Genomic DNA, 24531 nt, shown 5'->3' on the forward strand with positions numbered 1-24531 from the left:
ACTCTTGCGCCTCAAGCTTCTTTAAACAAAATACAGAGCCAAAAAGCCACAAACAAAGCCCTCTAACTTCTTGTACAGGACTTGTTTTCAGACCCATGCCAAGCCATCTAGAAATATCTGAAACTGCAATAGAGATTTTGTCCACAAATTACATACAGAAATTTTCTGGAAGATTTATGCTTGTAGGATTTCAACTGTTCAAAACCCTTTAATCAATTTTGGATCTTGTTTACCTCGCATTTTTTTTTCTTGTTAATCCTTGTACAAAAATTTGATGTTTTCTATACAACATTTGATACTTGTAAGGATAAAAATAGCTGCAAATTCTTGTCTTAGAGAGCTCAGTCAATCTATATACACCAAGCTCAGAAAACAAACCTTCCTCATTCAACTAAATTGGCCAATTACAATGCTAAACAATTTACAAAAAGTATATCTTCTTCATTCCTCTCTAGGAATCCACCTGCTCCACCATAGGCTTTTTCTACGTCGGTTGAGCTGATCCATGCTCTCATTTAGTGTTTTTACAATCTTTCTCTGTAGACGAAGAGCTGAAGCCAGGGCATTCCGTTGGGCACTTGCCTTCTTCTTTGGTTCCACTTCCTGCAAGAAAGGAAAAGGAAAAGGTGAACACTGATACTCTTGGCAATTCTTTTGATGGGTAGAACTTTAGATTATCATTCAGATACAGACTCTGAGCTCCTGCAGCTGAGATTCAGTGAAGCCACCATCCTTCTTTGTCCCAGATTTTGCCATAAGGTTGATTACCCACTTGGCTGCTTCACTATAATCCTGCTGAGTGGCACGAAACAACTGTAGCCTCAAGTTCTGCATGAAGGATAAGGCCAACAGACCTTCCCTATCAAAATATGGATGAGCTAAAGCAGCTTTGGCACTTGTTCTCTGCCGTGCTTTATACCGAACCATTGATGTTAGAAGTTCCCACCCTATCCCACCATCTAAATCCAGTAACTCAAATCCTCTTCGGAGTTCTGGTCCAGCGCGAGGCTCTACAGTTTTCCTCCATTCAGCCAAGTCATATCCACATCTTTTCAGTTGCCGATTAAATTGTATAAGGCTACTGTCAGTGCGCAATGATGGGAATGCCTAAAAGAACCATAAATATGTTGAATGAGAATAAACAAAAGAAAATCCCATAATGACTTGGGACTAGAGGATTAGTAAAATATATAGTCACTGAACTTGATATATAAGAATACATCTTAGGAAAATGACATGATAGCTTTTTTTTTAATCAATGGTTTAATGTAGCGTCTCATTTATCCCCTTGAAGAAAGGATTGAAGACCAACTCTCTGAACATCTAAACGATAGGGGTGTTATTGACTTAGACAGTTAATCCCAATGAGCATAGGTTCTGCCACATCTATTAGAAGTTCATTACAACCTGAGCTTATTCTAAGTGTTTCCCTTCAAATTATATTGTGCTCCTCAAGATCAATTACAGTCGTCCTAGATGGAACATGACCTGGCTAAAATGTTGGTGTTGAGAACAGTGCCTTTAGTTCCAACGCATGTATGTGGGTCTCTTTTAGGTAGTTCCTATTTGGAAACCAGTATCACTTTCTTATTGGGTTTTCACGTGGTATAAGGGTCTTTTCACATCTATAAATATTTGCTTTCAGGTTATTTTTCAGTAAATGATTTTGGTCTTCCATGAGAGACCTTTTGGAATGCAAGATTTTTTTGGGTTCTCTACCAGTTTTCTCTGGTTATGGGCTTTGGGGTTCTACATAACTGGGTCCTCTACCAGCTTTCTTGGCTTTTTGGTATAAGGATCCTTATGGGTAGGGGTGCAAGATCCAAAGTCTGATCCTATATTATCGGATTTGGATAGCTTCATTTCAGATCTTCGGGTCGAATCAAATCGGATAATAGGATCCTATCAGAAATTGGATCGAATTCGGATCATTCCCTATCTGATCCAATATATATGTTATTTATTTATTTATATAAATATAACACACATATACATATGTTATTTATTTATTTATAAATATATTATTTATATTGCATTTTTTTAAATTTGTTATATTATTTTTTTATAAAAAAACATGTATATATATGATCAAAATAGTTGAAAAGATACTTTAATATTTTTGTTTTTCTTTATTTAAATTGTTATATTTTAATTTTCTTTTAATAATTTATTAAATTAAAAAAAAATCAAATCGGATCGGATTAGATCCGAAGATCCGATGCCTCATCGGATTCGAATTCAAATCCATGTTTTTGAGATCCGATCTGCAATTAATAGTGTCAGATCAGATTCGGATCCCTGGTTCGAATCCAATCCAATTGGTTTACATCCCTACTAATGAGGAATTTTCAGTAGGGGTGTTTCTCTTGAGAAGAACATTGTTTCAAGGAGCGAAGGGCATTTCCGAAAAGAGATTTTCTCTTTGCTCTTTTGAGTTTGGTCTCATTGTAATCTTGTTTTGATTATTTGTAGATTTATTTTGATCAATTTTCAGATATGGACATATACATCCTGCCGAACCATGTAAATCTTGTGTTTTTGTGTGGTTGGTTCTTTGTCTACTACTTTCTGTATTTTATTATTGTGGTGCCATCATTCCCATTATTGTCTTTGTGCACAACATTTGGCCATATCTTAAGTGTCCTTCGAATTTTAAGAACTGTAACTAGGAATCGTGAGATGGGAAACAGATGAGGGAAATGACAGTGGTGTATAATATTTGAAAGCTCCAGAATAATCCAAGTGATCATTACTCTAATATGGTAAATAAACAAGCAGCCGTATAAAATATCCAAGAAATCATATGTTGCTTACCATTTGCAGGAATATGAGCCCAGCACTGTAGATATCAAACCTATCAGGTAAATTCATCTGTTGAAGAACGATACCGTCACAACCACAGAAAATGGATTTTACCCTCTGAAACTAAGTTCAAGTAAAGGACAACCAAGTAGGAAAAGTCTCTATGGATATAAGACCTGCCACAGGACTGGGGACAAAGCAGTTGCCACAGGAGCTGAGGGAGCTGATGGAGTTTGTGTACTCATGATGTATTGCTCTGGTGCTGCATACCTGAACAAGAAAAGGACTACAGAAAATAAAAACACCATATAATGAAGAAAGCAGCGTTATGTCCTAAGGGTGAAATTTTGTAGTACAAAACTAATTTCAGGTGCATAGACTAGTGAAATGACATAAGCAACACATGCTGTCAGATCTGAATAATGTAGTGCAAACAACCTGAATTTGAGGTATTAGAAGGAAAAGAAGAGAACTCAGGGACATGGTGTAAAACAAAGAAATGACCAGTAGAATACAAGATGCTAGTGAATGACAAGTTACTCCCAACCATAGTGGCAACTAAATTCTATATTTAATTATTCTAAAATCAAATAGCAAAGTCCATTCCTTCTTTCAGACATTGAGTTTTGAGATTTCTGCAATCAAATTGTATATCCCTGCTAGAAACCAGTGAAATACCTAGAATCTTGTTCCTACCTGTTTAATTTAAATTCAAATTTAAACTAAATCTAGATAAGGCCTTTATTTATCTAATAAAAAATGAATAATAAATTCTAACTAAAATAGATAAGAGTGAAACCTACATCATTTAATTAATTTTTTTGGAATGACAATAGAGATTAATTTGGATTGTAATTAATGTAACAGTTCAGTTCTGCAATTACCTTGGGTCTAACAGAAACTCTTTTGGAATGTAGTTAATTCCCACTCGTAAATCAGCTGCAGCACCAAGGTCAATGATCTTAAATGTGCGAGACCCTGTTCAAGCTTAAAATGGAGGAGGGTATTTAGTTAACCTGAAACAGAAGAGTTGCAAAAGTTTACTAACAAAAATGTTTATTCTTGCCTTCAGAGAAAATAATATTCTGGGGCTTGATGTCTCTGTGAACAATCCCCGTTGAATGGAGTCCATCTAGAGCAAATAAAAGCTGTCTTAAGACTGTTTGAATGATTTTGTTTTCCCTCTCCAATCCCTTTGGAAAATCCTGGACCTCACCCAGAATCATTGCTTCGACCTGACATGGTTTATAACTAATACAGATTACCCATTGCCGGAAATGGAACTCAGCATGCAGCACTAACAAAAGAGTGTGTTGTGCATCCATCTTTATTAGAAGTTTGAAACATAATAATATTTCATACAAATCATCATCATCCATGCTTTATCCCAACTATATTTCATACTAACAATGATATAATAAAATTATTAAACAAGTACGGTTAACGGCAAAATCAACATTTACTGTCGTACTGTAAGTTCCAAAAAGATGAAAAAGATAGGGCAAATTTTGTAAAATTACAGGCTCAACATTTCAACGTAGGAACATCTTAAGTTCACATTTAATGTTATCAAATGACCATTAATAGTAATATTCTCTGGAAATGTATAGCATGATTAGGCCTTAACCTTATACTTTTCATAACTGCAAGGAAAATTATCTAGTGCATACTGTTCATGGAGACAAGCAATTTCATTCTTCAATATTTGGTGCAACAACAAATTCAATGAACACTCAATTGATATTTAAACATAACCATGTTTAGAATACATGCACCTATGCTAGTCCTTCAGAAGTAGGGATGGCAATTTCTACCCTACCCGGTGGGTACCCGCCCCAACAGGGAGGTTTTTTTATCAATGACAGAAACTCATATTATTAATAAAAACCATGATTACAAACTCCGGGGAGAGAAAATGACTAAACTCTCCCCAAGAGAACAGGAAAAAATTACAAATTAGCCCAAAACGATTGATCCCTTCCCACCCCCTGCTTTTCCAATGTATCTGCAAAGGCATTTGCAGTTCTCTTCACCCAATGAAACTGAACTTCCAACCCCCTGGACAACCACTTAACTTTCCTCCTATCATTGGCATATTTCTAGAGTCCACTGTACTTCCCTAACCAGCTTAAAACCATCTTTGAGTCTCCTTTGACAACTAGCTTTTGAATATTCAGCTCCTTTGCCTTCCATAATCCTTCCATTATAGCATACATCTCAGCTCTAATAGAGTCGCCAACCCCAATGGGACCTGAGTACATTGTGAACCTTCCCATTTTCATCTTTGAAGACACCTCTAACTCCAGAAGGTCCTGGATTGCCCTCACTACTACCATCAAAGTTTAATTTTATAAAACCAGAAGCTGGTGGTGACCAATGAGGACATGCAGTTGAATTAGCTGGTTCAGAATTTCCCACCACCTTTCAACTGTTAAGCAGCATACCAATGGAGACATTAACAAAACAGATACAAGGATTTTAACCATTGTACCCCCCTAACTGTTATAACTTCAATGGTATCTTCTTTCTTCCTTTCCTTTTCAGAAAAGATCCTTGAATTCCTTTCCTCCTATAGAGTCCAACATATGACAGCTCTCACACATCTCCACATGATTTTACCCCTTTTATTCGGCCACCTAAAGAAAGAAGTAGCAAACAATACTTGTATATTTGGAGGAGGGGTCCACCTGTAACCAAATGAAGCCATAAACCACTCCCAAATATCAGAACCAAATGGGCAAGAAATTAATAAGTTATAGGGGCTTTTACCATTAGCCTTGCACAGGATGCACCGGTTTGGAGACAAGCACTAATTAGGCCTTTTCCTTTGGAGTAGGTCACAAGTATTGCATCTTTCCAAGAAGGCTTCCCAACAAAAAGCTCCAATCCTTGAAGGGATGGTTTACCCCATACTTCTTTTACTGGGAAAGTTTGGTCAATGCTATTGGCAGGTGCATCAAAGACTTAAAGAAAGAAGCAAAAAAAAAAAAAAAAAATCTAGACGGAGATAAGGTCCAAATTCTACTATCCCCTTTTTGAAGGGTCCGATACCACCCCATTCAAAATCTGGATTAGATCCAAAACATTCCCAAGTTCTGAATCCCTAATGCCTCTTCTAAGACCCAAATCCCAATCAAACCCAAAGTTTGACTCAAAAGGGACCAAAAAATTAGACACAAGTTTCCCTTTATACTGGGAGAGAGAAAATAAAGAGGGAAATTGATCTTTCAAAGGCACACCTCCAACCCAAAGATGCTCCTAGAACTTCACCTAGTTCCCAAAACAAAGACCATACCTGATGTACTGCAGAAAAAAGGGAATAATGGAATGTATGGATCTCCAAGGAGAAGCACTTATAGTCCTTACCAAAACCTGAGTCCCAACCATCATCTGCCTGCCCAAGAATACTTAGTATTACCTTAACCCACAACTTATCCCTATCCCCTACTAGCCTCCACAACCATTTTCCCAGGAATGCTTCATTTCTCTTCCGAATGTTACCTAATCCTGAACCTCTTTCAGCCATGCTCCTTATTTTCCATTTTGCCATATGGTCTTTGGGGTGGGGACGGGTTTTGGGATTTCACAATCCATATGGGTACGGATACGTTATTAGACTAAACCGACCCTCCCCGACCCACATATTGTTGAAAGGCATAGGAACTTATGTACTAGGTGTTGAATGTAATAATATTTTGAATGTTATGTGAATTAATTAATAGTTTGTGTTTCAAATATTTAATCAAATAATTGGAAATTTTGATGTTTGTTCATGCTAATTTACTTGTTATTTCTCATACATAACAAGAAATAATAGGAAATTAGATGTAGGTTCTAGACCCAACCTGCCAATCCGACCCACCCCACCCTCAAATGTGGGGAGGGTAGGGTTGGGGAGGTTTTGCATTTTCATGTGCGGGGAGGGTTCGGATTCTGAAAATCCAACCCACTATGGGTTTTGGGGAGGGCACGGCTGTACGAATTGAGAAGTCTAGGGAGATAGGTAGAGTCTAGAATTTACAAAACCCTCCCCAAACCCACTCCATTGCCATCCCTATCCAGAAGAACACTTTACATGGTCTAAGTGAACCTGGAACATGTTCATCCATGCTCATTGTGATTCACATTTCCATATTCTGAGGAGTGTCTGGAAGAAACATAAAAGATCTCTTTGTGGTTTATTAAATGATAGCATTCAATTCCTGTGGATTGCAATAACTTGTAAGATATCATCTATATTGAAGCCACGGGATGAAGGCATATTAGAGTCTACCATTTCTACATTTTGTCTTGTTCAATACATTCAATGACTTGGTCCTACTCCTCAACTCTTCAGTTAGATGTTAAAACCTAGAAGAAGCAATAATTGAAAGAACAAAAGAAACTTTTGTGGAATTTTCTCATTTATTTCCCCTACAGTGGGAGGACCTAGCATTAAGTTTACAGATTGTTTCCATTTCTCTTTTCTTGATTTATAATAGGTACCTAGTGGTTTGCACCTTGCAGACAGTGAGGAGCACTTTGAGTGAATTAAAGCTTGAACTATGGAATAAACCCAGCAGTAAAGCTGCCAAGGGAAGGAGAAATTTCAAATGAAGGTATATGAATGACAGAAGTTGGATAACCAACACCATTGTCAGCCCCACATTTTTACCACAACCAAACCTGTGAATTGGTTGGCCATGATATTTTCATTGGGTAATAGTTCAAATTTTATTCCAAGTAACTACTCATTCCCCCAATCCCCAGTAAGGAAAACCCTGAATGCATGAACAGATTAATTTCTATTTGCAACAGACAGGACGACATAACTTTCGAGTTCAACAAATGAATTCTACAGTGGAGTTATCACTAGAACTATTCCATTGACAATCTTGTGGAAGCTAAAAAATGGAAATACCAACATTGTAAGGGAAATCTTTACTCAGCATCAGGTCAGCAAGAGTAGCCTCCCCTTCAAACTTCCATATGAGCCAGTACTCCCCTCTTTTTCTGGAAGAATTCTGAACCAAAAGTCAAGAAAGTAGAATTAAGAACCAATAATGCGAAAGAATGAACAGAATCTCTCTCATATTGGAAAAAAAAAGGATAACATCAGAATGCTGAAACACCTCAAGAAAGCCGTATACAAAATCCGCACAGCTACTAGCACAAGCCCTTCGGACCCTCTCATTCATCCAAATCTCCACTGCGCCATATTCACTAGCCTTCTTTAACACTAGATCACTTTCCTATTTTGGCAACCACCAAAACCCATAAATTTTAGACTATCCATTTCCCAATTCAGTCCAAAGTAGATGACTTGGATGCCTTAATTAATGTAAAATTAACTAAAATTCAAAATTATCACTTCCTAAACAGAAATTAATCAAAGTACACCAAGCATGCAGACCTACGCGAGCAAGAATGACAAATTAGTACCTTAGAACCAGGCTTCTTTGCCAGTGAAACTCTATAAACCACCCCGAAAGAACCTTCACCCAATTTCTTCCCCAGAACAAAGTCATCCTGCCAAAATCCAATATCCGAAAATTCAAAACCAAAACATGCATATCAACCGGAGATGATCGAAGCATCAAAAAGAAGAGATGATCGGAAAAAGCGAACCTTTCTATAAGTAGGCCTGAAGAGTCGCTCTACAAAAGCAAGAACAAACATATCCCAAAAACCAGGAGCCACACCAGGGGTAGCCCAGAGATAGGAGATAGCACCCAGGGCTAAAACAACTCCAGGGGCTGTAATGGTGAGACCGTTGGACTTGGGAAGGGTGCTCCGATAGATAATGTCACCACACTCCATGACAGTGCATGGAAGACCAACGCCGACGCCGACGAATAGGTGGTGAACGAGATCCAATACATCGCCTCCGGCACGTACCACGGAGACGGTCTTCTTTCCTGCGACGAATTTAGTTGAGATTCTGATTTCGAGCTTTCTTCCGATAAACGGAGATGAGGAGACAGTTGGGGTCTTGGATTTCAAGCGGGAGAGAAGACCAATCGTCACTCCAACTCCTGTAACTGTAGCCATTTCCGTGTAGGCACTAGAGTCTAGACTAACGGCTCTACGGCACTCAGCTCATATGGATTATGGATATTCAGTACCTTGGCTTTGTAACGAGATTCTATGATTTTATTTTTCAGTTTTCCATTTATAGTGAGATCTGAGACCTGAAGGTCTGAAACCATTTGTGTGGAGGTGGGAGCTTGGCTGGATTGGTGAGCGATACAGACCACAGGTTACACGTAACTGAAACTTGAAGGCCTGAAGCAATTGAAGGTCTCTGTTTGAATCTCTCCTGTCCTTACTTTGGACCGGCTTGGATTATTAGTACAAGCTAACGAACCGGGCCTGGTTAATACGCTTTCTGGGCTTTGGATAAGCCGATGAGATCTAGCCATCTGGGGCATCGGGGCCGCTAAACTGAGAAATGGATGCCAATGTCATTGGGTTGGCTTTGCGCCTGTCAGGGATTTGGGCCAATTTGGAGAAGACCTAACCAGATGAGCTGGAGATAAAATCTTGCACACCCGTTGGCAGAATTCACGTCTGCGCCCCACTCAGGGTGCCGCACAAACGCCCCACAGCACATTCTAACCGTGCATCGAAAACATCTTCCAAAGACAAGCATGGGAGATATTCTCCATGCACGCTGAGATGTGTTGTGAGGCGTTTGTGGAGCACCCTTTGTGGTGTACAGATTTTAACTCAGTTGGGAGTGAACACGTCAGTGTTCTGTACATGTGGGCCATAACCCACACTTTTTTTTTTTTAATGTTTTACTCCACCTCAGAATTCTGATCTGAACTGCATATATACAATAAATCAAAATTATAAATATCTTCACCTATAACACTTAGTCGAGCTAGAATTTCTGGAATAAACTGAACAGTAAAAACCCTTTTTGTTTATTGAACACTATCATATTCAATGCCCATTTAGGAGTGCTTTTGGCATTCTCGACTAGATCCTATAAGAAAATGTCAGAAATTGTGTTTAGTGAAAATCCATAAAACTAATCACTGTGTTTCAGATTTTCAGTCAGTAGAAAATGCAGTTGAAATGGGAAGCTACTCCATGTATAGTTTTTCTGGAATATGAGTGCTCAACCACCATGGCTGAATCGCTGCACCTTGCCTCCAACCTAAAAGTCCATCCCAAATAAACTCTCGGTCTTGATAGGTTTCTCAGTCTGGGTCAAGAGAAAAGATTAATTCAACATGATGGTTGTTCAGTAAGCTGCGTAATCAATGATAATTTTTCATGTCAGTAATAAAATACATGAAACCCACATCTCTTATTGCTCATGAATTTATTATTGACGTAGAATGTTATTTTTAATTCCACAGCCCACTGTTCAGACACCGTGTTCAGCTAATCCGAATTATGATGGCATTTTCTCAATTGTGGGTTTGGTATTTAGAATATAATTTGAAGTTTGAATAAGCATTGTGCAAATAGTATCCATAAAGTGATCCAATCAATCTACAATTGGATTGAATATAGATTCACCTTAATCTAATCTGTTATAATTCAATTCAGCAGTTGTTTTCAACCCGTTATTGGTCTAACCAGTCAGACCGGTGGTCATGTTACAATTCTGATTTGGGTCAACCTTTAACCCATTTTATTACAAAACTGTTTAACACGTTTAATGGAATGCCAGTATTTTTTTAAACAATTTATAATTTATAATGATGACATCACGGGGTTGGCCCGTTAAACTGGATGGTTGAACCAACTATCCATAAATCCAAATAAAAAACGATTCAACCTCTAAAACTGCGGCAATGATAACACCACTGGGTTGGTTTCATACAGTGTTGAGTGTTGGCATGGAAAAACACCAAATCACCGCCGTCTGTGGGAATCGAACCGACGACCACATGGTTAAAAGCCATGCTCTCTAACGGCTGAGCTAAGACGGCATGCATTCAAGAATAAAGGTTCTTATATGCAAGTTAATTTGAAGCTACTTTATCCAAAACATACAATAACCAGCTACTTTTTATTCATTTTATCAACAAATTAAAATAATTTCATACAGGTCGGGTTGGGTCGGTTTACTGGGTTTTTCCCAACCGACCCGACTTAGTCGGATTATCTGAGGTGGAAACCGAAACTGACCCATTGGTAGACGAAACCGACCTAGTCGGTTTTCTGTTTTGCTCCTGTACAAAAAGGGCAGAGAAGCCTAGAACTAGAAGGAAATTTATTTGAGAAGATGGGAAAGTTTGGAGAGCAAAGTTCAAAAATCAAATGACGTCTTTAGTTGATGATTTGACGGGGGCAGACCAAGTTAAAGAATAGAAGAGAAGACAAAAGTTATCAATAAAATAGAAAGTCAAACTGTTTTATAGAAAGAAGGCTGAAATATTTATATTTCAAGAAACTTTCTAAATTCTAATATAGGTAAAAAAAGGACACCTAATTCTAATAAAAGACAAAAGTTATCAATAAAATAGAAGGTCAAACTGTTTTATAGAAAGAAGGCTGAAATATTTATATTCCAAGAAATTTTCTAAATTCTTATCTAGGTAAAAAATGACACATAATTCTAATTGTAATTGCCTAGTGGGTTGCTTATTTGGTGTAAAAGACTATAGAAACTATGATAGATACAATTTAATTAAGTAGGAACCAGAAGACTAATTAAGTAGGAACTACTGAACTAGAAGACTAATTGGTTCGGGTCGGGTTGGTTTCGGTTTTCATACAAGAAAACTGAAACCGACCCAATATATTGGTTTATGAATTTGCCCAACCCGAAACCGATCGATGCTGATAAAAACCCGGCCAACTCGGGTTGGGTCGGTCCGGGTTGGTCGGTTTGGTCGGATTGGGCCTTCTTATGAACAACCCTAATGCTGTCTATAATTAATCAAATGAACACAAATGTTTATTTCCTTTGGCTACAAAAATCCTTCAATATATTTATTCTTAAAAAATCTCTAAAAAATAAACAAATATAGAAAATTTGGGCACATTTTTTATATTTATATTAATTATATTAAAGAAAGATAATTATAACAAATAATAATTCAGGCTATGAATGATGGAAATGAAATATAAAATTTAAAATCTATTAAAAATGAAATTGTTTTCTTGTTTAGTGGTAGATCAATAGTTCACATTTTTTTGGGTCAAATATGTCAATTGAAAAGTGAAAGCTCAGTTTGCCCTGAGGTCAAGCTAAGCTTGGGCTAAGCCCTTAGGAATCCCAAGTCCACTAACTTCTAAAACATGTTGATAAAATGCAAGGTTCAAAATTTCGATAGTATTGAATCATATCGGCAGCTTCCCGATATGTCCCTACAATGAATGTTTTCGGGTCTAATCTGGTTCAGGGGGTAGAAGGACCTTAAATCAACCCCTTTGAACCAGATTGAAAAAAAAAACACTAAAAAAAGAAAGAACGGAACCTCAATAAAGGTCAATACACCCCTTATCAGCCTATATTAATATTTTGAACCTTTGACTCCATGTATATGCATATATTATATGCTCGGATGATATGGGCTTGGGACTGAAAAGTGAAAAACTCGGGTTTGCCCTGACTCTGAGGTCAGGTTAGGCTTGGGCTAAGGCCTCAGGTAGCCCAAATCTGACCCAAGCCCACTAACCTTCTAAAATATGTTGATCCAATGTTTATACGCTTCACTCAGTGACTATTTATATATTTTATATATTGTTCACCTTTTAGAGTATTATTTGCCATATGATCAACTCCAGTTTACACCCATGCATACAGAAGCATGTAGAAGCATATACATGTACACGTATTATCTAATGATTTGCATGTATAGCTGAAAGAGTACAAATACAAACATACAGAATAATACAAATTACAATGTTTTGTATCCTATATATTTGTATATTTGTATTTGTATATATACAATACAAATACATATAAAATAATATAAAATATAAGGTTTTGCAATTTGCATATTTGCATTTGTATTCCTTCCAAATTAAGCATTAGGTTCAGTTTGGAAAGAGTGCAAATGCAAATATGTATGGTACAAATACATATAAAATATAAGGTTTTGCACTCTATATATTTGCATTTATATTCCTTCCAAACTGAGCCTTCATTATATTTCTACAAGTCTGAAAACCTTAGATTTGAACCAAGCTGCTCAGGCCTTCATAAGCCCAACCCAGATGGTTGGGTTGCTCTCCATTTTGGAGGCTAATTTAGGCATCGGAGAGTCCCCACTGGGGAAACATCCATGGGTCATCTGGTTCAGTTCTCGCAGGTCCCCCAGCTCTTGCCGCCTACAAAGGAGAGGAGATCACCTCATGCAGAGGGCAGTCGGGTTGCGCTGCACTAGGGAGCTCCACCATCTTCTGAGTTGCAGGCCGCCTAGGAGCAGGTCAAATGACGAGTCCACCAAGGCAGTTCTCCACCAGGGAGTTCACCACCAAGTAGCTCTCCACCAGGGAGCTCACCACCAGGCAGTTCTCCACCAGGGAGTTCGCCATCAAGCAGCTCTCCACCAGGGAGTTCGCCACCAAGCAGCTCTCCACCAAGGAGCTCGCCACCAAGCAGTTCTTCACCAGGGAGTTCGCCACCAAGTAGTTCATCACCAAGGCACTTCACCACCAGGTAAAATGACGAGGTACTTAGCCAAAAAAATTGATACACCACAAAAATTGGTACGTGACCGGAAACGATTACATCAATTTGCTTTACATGAAAGTAATCACCTTCAACAATCACACATGTACAAATACAAATAAGAACCAAGGGTTTGACTATGATATTTGAAAAGTTTTTACCAATCAACTGGTATCATAAAACATGGTAGTCAATCAGAGGTTGTTTATCAAAACTCATGGGTGGGTTTTGATTAATCAAAACTCTTCCGATACCATATCTTTCTCACATCATAAGTTTTCCCAAGAATCAAAAGGACTGAATGAATATAAATGAAACGAAATTTATATGGTTATAATCCAAATAATCAAAACATTCCACATGATCTTGTCAAACTACTTTAAGAAGATTGCCAAAGGCTTTCTGTTCTTTGTATAGGATAATTGTTTTTTGCTTTTTGTTCATGATGCAATGCTTTTCTTTTTATGGCCTTTTGGGTTGTGTTTAAATGGTGAGATTGTTTATTTTATATTTTGGTTTTGTACTTCTATCTTTTTTCCCTCACCTTAGGCTGCATTTGGAAATAGTGTAAATGCAAATATGTAGAATGCATTTTAGTCTATACAAATGCAAAGTTGGTTTAGTTTTGCATTTATAAATTTACTTTCTTGCCAAATGATTTTTATTTGTAATAGGTGCAAACACGAATCCGGATATTTAAATATACCTTTTTAACATTGATCACTTTGAGGGTAAATATTTACTTCCTTTATTTTTTTATGCAGAGTTACCTCTCATTTCAGATGTAAACATGCCTAGTAAATTGTGAAATTGTTTTTCTCATCATTGTATACACAATTCCATTATTGTCAAACACTAGCAAAACTGAACAAGAGTGCATATACGCACTCAATCGGGATTTGCACTCTTTCCAAATGAAGCCTTAATAAATTTTAAGGTGACCCCTCTTCCAACAGCGGTCTTAAAAAAATCCAAATACTCTCTATGCAAGACTGGCCTCTCTTTCTCAAGTCTCTTGCAGAGGGAGATAGTACGAGTTAGAGAGGATGACAGAAAGAAGGTACAAGAATTTCAATGAAAGGCAGCTATGCGATCTCTAAAAACTAAGTCCCTTTGTCTTCCTTCACTCTTTCCATCCCTGCTATGAGAGAAGGAAAATAACATCCTTTTAGCCCTTCAACTAAGAAGACGACATGGTTTATAAAGAGGATGAATGTCTCCACCAAGTTTGGGCTTCTTCCTTGCTTCCTTGCTTCCCGATCATGTATGTTTGAATGAGTTCGATGCACAAGACGAGATAAAAGCTTTAGTTATTTGGATCAAAGGAACTTAGGTCCGTTTGGTTCGTTGTTGGAATTTAAATTCTTTAGAATCAAAATTAAAATTTCCTATTCTTCGCCTGTTTGGTTCATACATGAATCGGAATTGGATTTTGTAAGCTGATATGCAAGATTTTCAAGGAGGGTTAGACATTGGATGAAGAGAAATAGGGTTTGGGGGAGTTATAAGTCACTTGTCTTTTTTTTTTTCTTTTTTTGGCATGCTGTAATGAGATTTTGATTCCAAATGGAGGAGGCTGGAATATACTATTGCACTATAAATGGGAATCAAAACCCCATTCCACCTAACCGAAAGACTGAAATCCCAATGGACCATTTTGATTTCAATTCCAAACCTCTATTTTTGTGAACCAAATAAAAAAAAAAATATGACTAACATGTTAATGAAGTATCAGTTTAATCGATATAAGAAAACAATGAGAAATTTATGATTTGTTCCTCCTAAAACTTTATCGGTTTTTGATATATATATTGTCTCAAACCCCATTTATGCTACAAATTCATAAAAGTTTTTTAGGTGAAAACATTAAAAAAAAGAATCTCAAAAATAAAAGATTTGATCAACAGACCAAATGGCATCCACAACCCAATCCAACTCATGGGCCAATGTGGTTCTAGACCCAGTTTCCTTCCATGTGGCTTTACCCAAGTTTTTACTAATGTAAAGACAGTATTTGAAGATAACGGATTAGAGATGAATTGAATCATTTGACCTGTTGATCAAATGGCTTGCCGGATTGGGTCAACCTCAAACCTGTTATGTTATGAAAAACCGTTGGCTCGCTAAATTATCCATTCATCTAAATGGTTGAACCGTTGACCTACATGACCCATGTAATGGATTAGTGGTTTTTTGTGCTATTTTATTTTTGAATTTTTATATTAATAACATCATAAACTGATCCATTAGAGTTCAGATCTGTGCTCACAACGCCTCACAGTACATTCCCACCGTGTATTGAAAACATCTCCTGATAATAGTACAAAAATGATGATATTATCATCGAGAGATGTTTCTAATACACGGCGGGAATGTGCTATGAAACATTGTGGGGCACAAATGTGAACTTGATCCATTAACCAAAATGGATTAATTGCTGACCCGTTGAAAAGCAGCTCAACCTTTGGATTGAGTTTTAAACCATTGGTCTACAACCAAATTAAGTATTTTAAAAATTGAAGGAACCATATTAGGAGTTTTAGTGTTTTACTAGTGGCCCTTTATTAAAAATCGTCCTTATTTACTTCTATAAGATTTTATCTCCGCATGAATCTACTTCTCTACTTAATAATAGTTTTCTAACATCATTCAACAAGGGCATTTGGTCTAGTGGTATGATTCTCGCTTTGGGTGCGAGAGGTCCCGAGTTCGATTCTCGGAATGCCCCCCCCATTTGGCTTTTTCTGGCTTTTTTTTAAACATTTTTTATGACTAAGCAAAAATAGGTAGTGGATCATTTAATCATTTATTCATTTGCTTTCTTTGTTATATTCTGCAATCTACTTGGCATCCCCACTAAAAGGGAATCTATGGCTGGCCGGTCCCAGTATCAATGATGTGGTGTTAGTTGAATTCCACAGTCCACACACACACACAGGCCCAAGCCTTGCCCAGCACTGGATCTAGCTCTATCCTCGCCTGTCACCACCAAGAGGAAATTTGAATTATTGATGCCACAACCCACAACCACCTGCCCAGTTGGATCATTCACTACTGTACAGCGCCATACCTACCATGTCCACCATGTGTTTGTTGTTTTTTCTTTACTTCATCTCTGTTGTTTGTGGCAAAGACACGTCTCTCTCAACCCTATATCAATCCACATTGCCATGGACCCCTAACCAGTGAATAATATTTATTTCTCAACAATGTTGAGAAGCATCTTAATCATGCAATATCTGACTTGGGTCATCAAAATTCAAATCCAACAGTATCACCGAGAGCTTTATCTTCTTGCCTATTTTTAAATGCAATCCCAGGTGACCAACCAAAAGTTAATTCTTGCTATGTTCACTTAATAGGCTTCCTATTCTTATCTGTTGAGCTTCCATTTGGGTTAGAATAATTACTCAAATATTCAAATTGGTAATCTTATAGATTCAAACACTGCTCTCTAACTATTGATGAACCTGATCTAAACCTACCCAGGTTATTGCATTGCTATAGTCGTCTGCAGTCTTCATTCACAAATGAAAACAAAAATTGGTTTCTTTACCCCATAAGTTTACTCCAAGAAGAGAAAACCTAATTCCATCAAAGTCAACAGGCATCGTGCCTTGTACCAACTGCCTAGCTTTGTCCCACCTGACCCCCAAAAAGATTCGATTCAATCAAATTAGTTTAGGTTGAGTAACAGTTTTAGGGTATGATTGATTCCTCAACTAAGTCATGTTACAGACTGAGTTTTGTTCAGCAAATAGTCTCCTAGACCTAATTTAACCTACCCAAGTTACATCATTGTATTTAAATTTCGCCAATCTTCACAAACAAATCAAAAAATCAAAATAGGGATATTTTAACATCATATTGGTGCTTCATACCAAAGAATAAAGAAAAAACCTCCACCGAAATTGACCTGTTTTGGCCTTGTTCGGTTGTTCCAACTTCCATTCTGGGCTCAAATTTTTTTTGCAGTATTACTTCTTGTCCATACGCATGTGTGGGCACATCACATTTTTTATTCATTGGGCTGAGGTTGATCAAAATTGGTTTGGGGTGGCCCAAAAGAGCCCATTTCTTTTGGATACTGCAAAACTAGACCGGGCTGGGCCGGGCCAGCCCGATCCTCAGACGGGCTTGAACATGTTTATCGGCCTGAAGGCTTAAATTCGGGCCAAAATGTCGGACCCGCAATAAATTCGAGTCGGGCTCGGGTTTTGTCAAAATAGCTCGGTCTGAGTCCGGCCTGACTCGACCTAATATTAAACTTAAAATTAGTTATATGATTATGTCCATTTGAATACATTTTTTTTATTTAAGAATGTAAAATTGTGTTTTAAAATATAAAAGAAAGGGAAAAATACCATCTTGTAGGCCTATTGTTTATTTGAATAGGAAAAATTGTTTTTTTTTTTTTTCAATTCGATCGGACTTCGGGCTCGGGCTCAGGTTTTGGGCTTTTTATCAGGGCCGGGCTCGGATCCAAGTTATAGGTCCATTGGTCGGGCCGGACTCGGGCTAGGGCCTAGTATATTTTTATTAGTGACAAGTAAAATCCCGGCCTGAGCCCGGCCCAGCCGATGAACAGGTCTATGCAAAACCTTTCACCCGAGTGTAGAGGACATAATACATGGTGATGGCCTGATAGGGGATTAAGCAATAGAAATATTCTTTTTATTCAAGAATGCAAATTTGAAGCCTCTTTTTTCTTGGGTAATCACATATGAAGCTTCTTGAATCTAGAAACTCGATTTCCATCCATCTTTATGGGTCCCATTACTATTCTGATTTGCTAATGAACATGTGGGATCCACTTGAGAAGAGTTGGTTCACCTAAAAAAAAAAAACAGTGATGTTTTCTTAATTTAATAAAAAACCCATAAAATTTTTTCATAAAGAACCAGATTCTTAAATCAGGTGTCCCTCCACCCCCACAATTTCATGAAATGGCACCCAAACGCTTGTTTTGTTTTGATGTGAGGTCGCCCTCAACTGTACCCTAACAGACTGAACCAAAGATTCAACCATAAAGTTCTTACTTCTTAGAACCAAGAGCTGGAGTAGGAGCTCTAAAGGCATATGATCACTAAAAGCTGAAAATATTCTGATGTCTACATCATGTAAGTTTTCGTTGCAATAATTGTAGAGGAAGGTGCCAAATTTGTACTCTAATTATATCTTGTTATTTTGTTTCTTGTGTTTATTTTATTTGTGCAGTAATTCAATTTTAAAACGCATAGCTTTATTTCTTTATTTTGTAAAATGTTATAGTATACCATCTCTACCAAACCAAAATTACTTAAAAAAAGAGGTTGGTTCTGAGGTGTAAGTTTACGCCATGTCTGCAACTTTTTGATGAATAAACAACTAAAATTGATCAGTTTGAATGAAAGAAAGAAAAGTGTTAGAATATCCATTTCATCTTGAATTCTTCTTATTCTTTGATCTTGATAATGCATATACTTGTCTGGCAGCGAAAACATAGGTGATGTTTGGCATCGATGCCATTTTTTGAAAAAATGGTGTCACATAAGCACTGTATCAGAGAAAGTGGTGCTTCAAACAATATCGTTCTTTCAGAAAAAAAAACATTACTTCAGACCATGTCTTGGAAAACGGAAAAGTATAGTCTGGAGCAATGCAAAATTCAATGTTTCTGAGAAAACAATATACTGCTGCCAATGGTGCGATAATGTGGCATCATCTTGGACATTGTATAATGTAAATCAATGTTAAAAACATTACTGCCAGCATTGGTACTGAACAAAACCAGTATTTTCTGAGAAAATACCTATATGGCAGTACCGATTCTAAATAAAAAATAAACACTATTTTCTGAAAAAAATAGTGCTTACAACTCCACATGCCCAACAATGTTTTTATGAAAAAATGGTACGATATTCCCAGCACCGATTCCAAACACCTGCATAGTTTTGAGGCTGGCGGGGTTCAAACAGATGAAAGAAAACTATGGGTTCAGATTCTCCATTAAACAAAGGGCAGTATAGGTAATGGTGGAAGTGGATGCCAATGGAGCATGCCAGAAGTCTTTCAGATCTTTTGTTCTTCTTCCAAACCAAAATTTTGAATGGAAGAGATATTCAATGGCTTATAAATTTAGCCTTGTTACATTCAAAACTTTGTTTTTCAACCCTTTTACATAGAAAGAAACAACTGTAGTACCAATGAAACTTTTAATCCCATTAATAAACTTTACTTTTGATCTTCTATTAGTTCCTTAAATTTAGCTTCAACCAAGTGCTTAAACCCTTCTTAATCCCCCTCCCACCCAACTTTATTTAGGGTTCAGCTATCAACAATTGCACCATAATTAACTTACATAGCGTACATGATTTGATCTCTCTTTTGGCCTGACCGTCATCTTTCCATGAAACAGAGTAGCATCTGTTTACATCATTATTCTTTCCTCCAGTGAAAAGCAAAATAAAGAGATGCTCCTTTTTCCCACATAAAAATATAAATATTTGGGCCAAAACTTGCCACATGGAGGTCAATTGCCATCTGCTTTCAAATTGACACATCAGCTCTCAGCGGTAGGGGTGTCAATTGGACTGGATTTGGTCCAATCCGATCCAGTCCAATGAGAGTGCATTATAAATGGATCTGGTCCAATCTAATCCAATGAATGTTTTGGACCAATTTGGACCAGTCCAATTCAATTTTTGGACTATCCAATCTGTTTAAATTTCATTTTGATTTAGATTAATTTTAATCCAAATCCGGTCCATTAACACATATATTCTTATCTTATATAAATGCACCAGCTATCAGCTTAATACAATTCAATCCAATATAAATTTATTACGGATGGACCAGGTCCAATTTAATCTAATAAATATTTTGGATCAAATTAGTCCAATCCAATATGTTTTGTTGGTCCGTCCAAATTGATTTTAGACTGGACGGGGTCGAAAACAAAACCGGTCCATTAATACCACTCAACGGCAAGCTTTAATTATGAAGAAGAAGAAAGAAAAAGAAATACATGGTTCCAGCCCTGTTTTGTTTAAGATTACATAGCAGTGACAAAAGACACATGTAAGACAAATAGAGGATGACAATAACATACCAAAAAAGTTGTTTTTGCTTACATTCAATGGCAACATCATATTTGCATCCAGATGAGAAGAAATCATTTAATTTTGGTTCCAGTTGCCTTCCTAAGTCATAATCTAAAATGGAGTCAACCCAAAAAGTAGAAGCACAGTGAAAAAGTGGAAACGAGTTCAGAGTTGGGTTTTGGTAATTTCTCATCTGGGGTAAATAACCTTTCCGCAGGAAAACCAGGCTCATCATACGGAGGTGGATATCATGAGAAAAATGAAGGAAAAGAACTAAAGAACCTCTCTGTAAAATACATTAGCAAAGATACAAGAATGGAGAGAGGCAGAGATAGAGAGAGAATCTTTTATTGAAAGCTGTTATTAAATGGAAATGTGGGAAGAGACAAAAGGGAAGGATACAAGACAAAACATATAGAAATTAAGACAGTAGCTGATCTTTTATTCATGGCTTTTAAAATGAGAAAAGATGCAGAGGAAAATTAGGAGAATTGATGTAGAAATAATTCTACTCAAGGCTTTAACTACAGCAAAAGAAAAAATTTGGGAAAGAGAATTTAGGGCCTACTAGCTTTATTAGGAAACAAGCTTAAGAACACACCGGAAGGAGGAAAGGTGTAATATGATAGATAGACAAAGGAAAGCATTTGATACCATTAATGAGCTTCTAAGTCTTGATAAGAGAAAGCCTAGAAAAAAGCTATACTTGATGGAATGTGAATCAAGGAGATGGAATGGGGTCTGGCAACTAATTAACATGATGAGCTTCACCAGGGGCTCAGGGCTTGTTTGGTTTGATAGAAAATAAGTGAGAAATTGAAAGTTGGGAGAAAGTTATAGGTGATTTCACAAAATTTGTTAAGCACTTTCCTTTTCTCTCTTATTCCTATAAAACCAAACACAGCCTGAATCACATTTCTGATATTCAAAAAAATAAAATAAAATAAAATAAAACTGAACCAAAAATATCTCCATACAATTGAATTGACCCCATCAAAATCAAACTAGTATCGTAGGAGCAAAGCAAGCACTGAATCCAAACACACCCTAATCAGGCAACTTCCAAGCAAGCAAGCAAACACTGCCAAAAGCAATAACAAATAAATTAAGAATATTCCAAAATAATATACACACTTGGAATTTAGAAAAGGAAACTTTCTTGAGTTCTTTCACTAAAAAATCTTCATTTCCTTAATTCAATCGTCGCCCAAAATAGAATTTACACAAATCATCGTCATCATCGCTCATCTTTATCCCTGTTAAATCTGGACCGTTGATGACAAAGTCCAAGTAGATCCTCCGCTTGCATACGTCATTACCGCGTCTCTCTTTTTAACTTTTCTCCCTTCTTGAGCAACGCCGTTTCGTTTTGTTCTCTGACCCGCTCCGCCTCCGCGTATTCACAGAGAGGAGTCCCGCCATGAATGATCATGAATGCCGACCGTGAACGACAACGCTTTACTCTTTACAGTGATTGATTAGCTGTCAGAAAACAGTTGCTCGTGCCGGAACAAATCGTACGGTGCCCACAAGCTATCCAACGGACACGGCCGCTTCGAGTCCAATCTCAGCCATGGCTTCCCCTTGCCACTCCAGTGCAGTAGACTCACCGGTCCGGGATGTAGATCCCTGCATAGACCTTCCAGATTATCCCCACCAAGCCCGTGCTGGTTCCATCTGTGCTCGACCCCTCTCACGTCTCCGGCAAAAACCAACAAAAATGGAGGCAGCGAGCCCAATTCGTATATACGGTGTCGCTTCTGTATTCTCATCCACGACTCTAGCTTCTCTGTGTATTTTCCTTCCCTCCATTTCCAGACATCGATAACCATCACGCCGGTATTGAAGTAACAGGGAACCCGACCTTGAAACGTTTGGGAGAAAAATGGGCCGGACCAGAACTTGTCGGTAAAGTAATTGGTGAAGTTGGCATGGCAGTACTCAGGTGCACCAAGAACGTGGCTACCCAGATCGATTTGCCATAACTTAGCCACGTCGTCGACCACAATGAGATCAGAATCGAAGTAGATAATCCGACGGACTCCGGAAGGAAGCAGATCGGCCAAGTAGATTCTGGCGTAGTTGAGGGGCTGATCCAGTGCTCGACGAATGGAAGACGAAATCTTGCCCTTGACGAGGTTGGTGTCGAAATGGTATAGGTGGAAGTTGAGGTAAGGGAAGGTAGTGAGAATGGTTCGTCGCAGCTCTGCTCGGCGGTGGGAGGCGAGGAAGTGAAAGACGATATTTTCAGGGCAAGAGGCGTGCTGGAGTACGGAGAGGACGCCTGCGACCGATCCACGGAGGTAAGTAGTGTCGAGGGTCATCGCTATGTGGATGATAGACGGGTTGTGCGCGCGTCGGTCCAGGGGAGACCATACTGCCTTGGGGCATTCAATGCCGTTCCTGAAGGCCGGGGCTTCTCTGAATCTGGGGAGGCTTCCGGTTGTGCTGGTGGCCACCGCCAGCGGCGGAGGCTTGGTGGCGCTTAGGGTGGTGGAGAGTAGAAGCAAAGTGATAAAAGGGAGAAAGAGTCGGAATCCCGGCGACATCGCGGGGGGTGGTGGTGGGTGTAGGCGGTAGACCTAGTGGTGTGGTGTGGTGTGATATTGCAAGGGGAGAGAGGAGAGATAAGGAGGAGATGAAAGGAATTAGAATTTAGAGTTGGGGAGTTTGTGTTGTGGTCCCCAGCGGGTAGAGCGAGGAGGAATAAAATGTGGCAAGCCAGGCTGGAAAGACGCGTCTTCTGTCTACAATGGGGGAAATTTGATGATAGGTGCAAGTACCATACGCGTCGATGGTTTCGAAAACTGGCAAGCCGTACAGATGGTCGGATTCTGAGCGAAATAGGGAATCGATGGTTGAGATTGATGAGGTGGATAGTTTTGTCCACGTGGCGAATAGTAATGGGTCTGTCGAGTGTTGTGGACCGGTGGGGCCTCATCTGAATCTGAGCAGTAGTGTCTGCGTTTTGTAGTGCTCGATACACGGAAACGGTCCGTTTATACCGTCGACATTTATTGTGAGCATCTATTGCCACTAGACCAGGGAGCGTCCACGGGCTTCGTTGGATCCACCGCTCGCTCTGTCAGTGTCACGGATCAATATGGTATTAACATTTGACCCGAACCGTTTACCCGGATAGAATCATTATTAAAATGTGGTGCTTTTAATTTTCTCGCCGATGTTTCTGGCTTTACCACTAGTCAGTAGCCAGTTAGCCACCTCCAAGGCTCCAATCAATGTTCGTTTGTAGATTTATTAATTTTATTTAGACGGGTCGAACTGAACCCACCGGCCACCGCTGTGTCACGAATGGAACAGTTCAAAGTTGTGTAATTCTTGATCTTGTCCCCTTCCCGGGTGAGGGTCCGAATAATCAGTGAAGATCCATTGAACCGATGATTGGTAAGTGGTAACTACTAGCTAGATGAATGACGTGTTTTTCTTTACGCAAAGGACCTTAGCTCAAGATCAAATGGTTGAGATCCTGTAGTGAGTAGTGAGTGTACGTGGGTCCTACTTTGTTATGTCATATCGATGGTGGCTTGATGTAGAAAGTAGAAACAGGTCAAAATGTGGGACTCTGTAAACAATTTATGATTCCAACAACAACAACAGAGCAGGTAGTGGAGGTGAGGAGCAGAAAGACTTCAGGGAGAGTTCAGAGCTGGGACTGGGAGCAAAGGTCGATACTCCTACCCTCTGTAAACCTTAATAAAGACCGGCTATCTTATGGAAGTACGGTACCTAAGTACCTTTGACGTTTTGACCAGAGAGGGAGAGAGAATCGTTTCTGGTTTGGATGAGAAGAAGTCTGGCACTCTGGCTAGCAACATAAAACCCAACCTTCAACTTGGTCTTGTCCATTGAAACGAGGGGTACCAATAAGGGGTGTCAATTGGTCTAATTCAATATGTCTTATTGGTCCGTTCAATTCGTTTAAATCAATTTTGCTTAAACGCATTTATTTCAAAATCAGTCCATTGACACCTCTCGATACTATTATGGTTGTTGCAGTAGTGCTAG

At 38.4% G+C, this 24531-nt stretch overlaps 2 protein-coding genes and 2 non-coding genes across 4 annotated transcripts; 1 reads left to right on the forward strand and 3 right to left on the reverse strand.

Moving 5' to 3' along the window:
• Positions 1 to 173: 173 nt before the first annotated feature.
• On the reverse strand, positions 174 to 9102 carry LOC148854739 (serine/threonine-protein kinase STN7, chloroplastic-like). Its single transcript, XM_088941315.1, has 10 exons — positions 8410 to 9102; positions 8224 to 8310; positions 7914 to 8033; positions 7707 to 7805; positions 3869 to 4037; positions 3687 to 3780; positions 2979 to 3072; positions 2815 to 2871; positions 694 to 1107; positions 174 to 603 (listed from the first exon to the last, which is right to left on the reverse strand). Exons 1-10 carry the CDS (start codon positions 8830 to 8832, stop codon positions 442 to 444), a joined length of 1719 nt encoding a protein of 572 aa, XP_088797441.1. The 5' UTR covers positions 8833 to 9102; the 3' UTR covers positions 174 to 441.
• A 1555-nt stretch (positions 9103 to 10657) lies between these two features.
• On the reverse strand, positions 10658 to 10730 carry TRNAK-UUU (transfer RNA lysine (anticodon UUU)). Its single transcript has one exon. It is a non-coding gene; the product is annotated as a tRNA-Lys (tRNA).
• A 5349-nt stretch (positions 10731 to 16079) lies between these two features.
• On the forward strand, positions 16080 to 16151 carry TRNAP-UGG (transfer RNA proline (anticodon UGG)). The gene has a single exon. It is a non-coding gene; the product is annotated as a tRNA-Pro (tRNA).
• Positions 16152 to 21587: 5436 nt separating this feature from the next.
• On the reverse strand, positions 21588 to 24475 carry LOC148854742 (putative galacturonosyltransferase-like 3). The gene has a single exon (XM_088985722.1). The coding sequence runs from the start codon at positions 23052 to 23054 to the stop codon at positions 21984 to 21986; it is 1071 nt and encodes a 356-aa protein (XP_088841848.1). The 5' UTR covers positions 23055 to 24475; the 3' UTR covers positions 21588 to 21983.
• Positions 24476 to 24531: the final 56 nt, after the last annotated feature.

The sequence above is a fragment of the Nelumbo lutea genome, chromosome 4, assembly GCF_056320005.1.
Source record: "Nelumbo lutea isolate HS-2025 chromosome 4, American lotus-T2T, whole genome shotgun sequence".
Classification (NCBI taxonomy): domain Eukaryota; kingdom Viridiplantae; phylum Streptophyta; class Magnoliopsida; order Proteales; family Nelumbonaceae; genus Nelumbo; species Nelumbo lutea.

Bases quoted from the DNA above. Each gene is read 5' to 3' on its own strand.
- LOC148854742 (XM_088985722.1), bottom strand. From the start codon at position 23,054: ATGTCGCCGGGATTCCGACTCTTTCTCCCTTTTATCACTTTGCTTCTA.
- LOC148854739 (XM_088941315.1), bottom strand. From the start codon at position 8,832: ATGGCTACAGTTACAGGAGTTGGAGTGACGATTGGTCTTCTCTCCCGC. The intron at 8,311-8,409 runs GTTCGCTTTTTC...GGATTTTGGCAG, and splicing joins TCAGGCCTACTTATAGAAAG to GATGACTTTGTTCTGGGGAA. The intron at 8,034-8,223 runs GTACTAATTTGT...TTGCCAAAATAG, and splicing joins CAAAGAAGCCTGGTTCTAAG to GAAAGTGATCTAGTGTTAAA.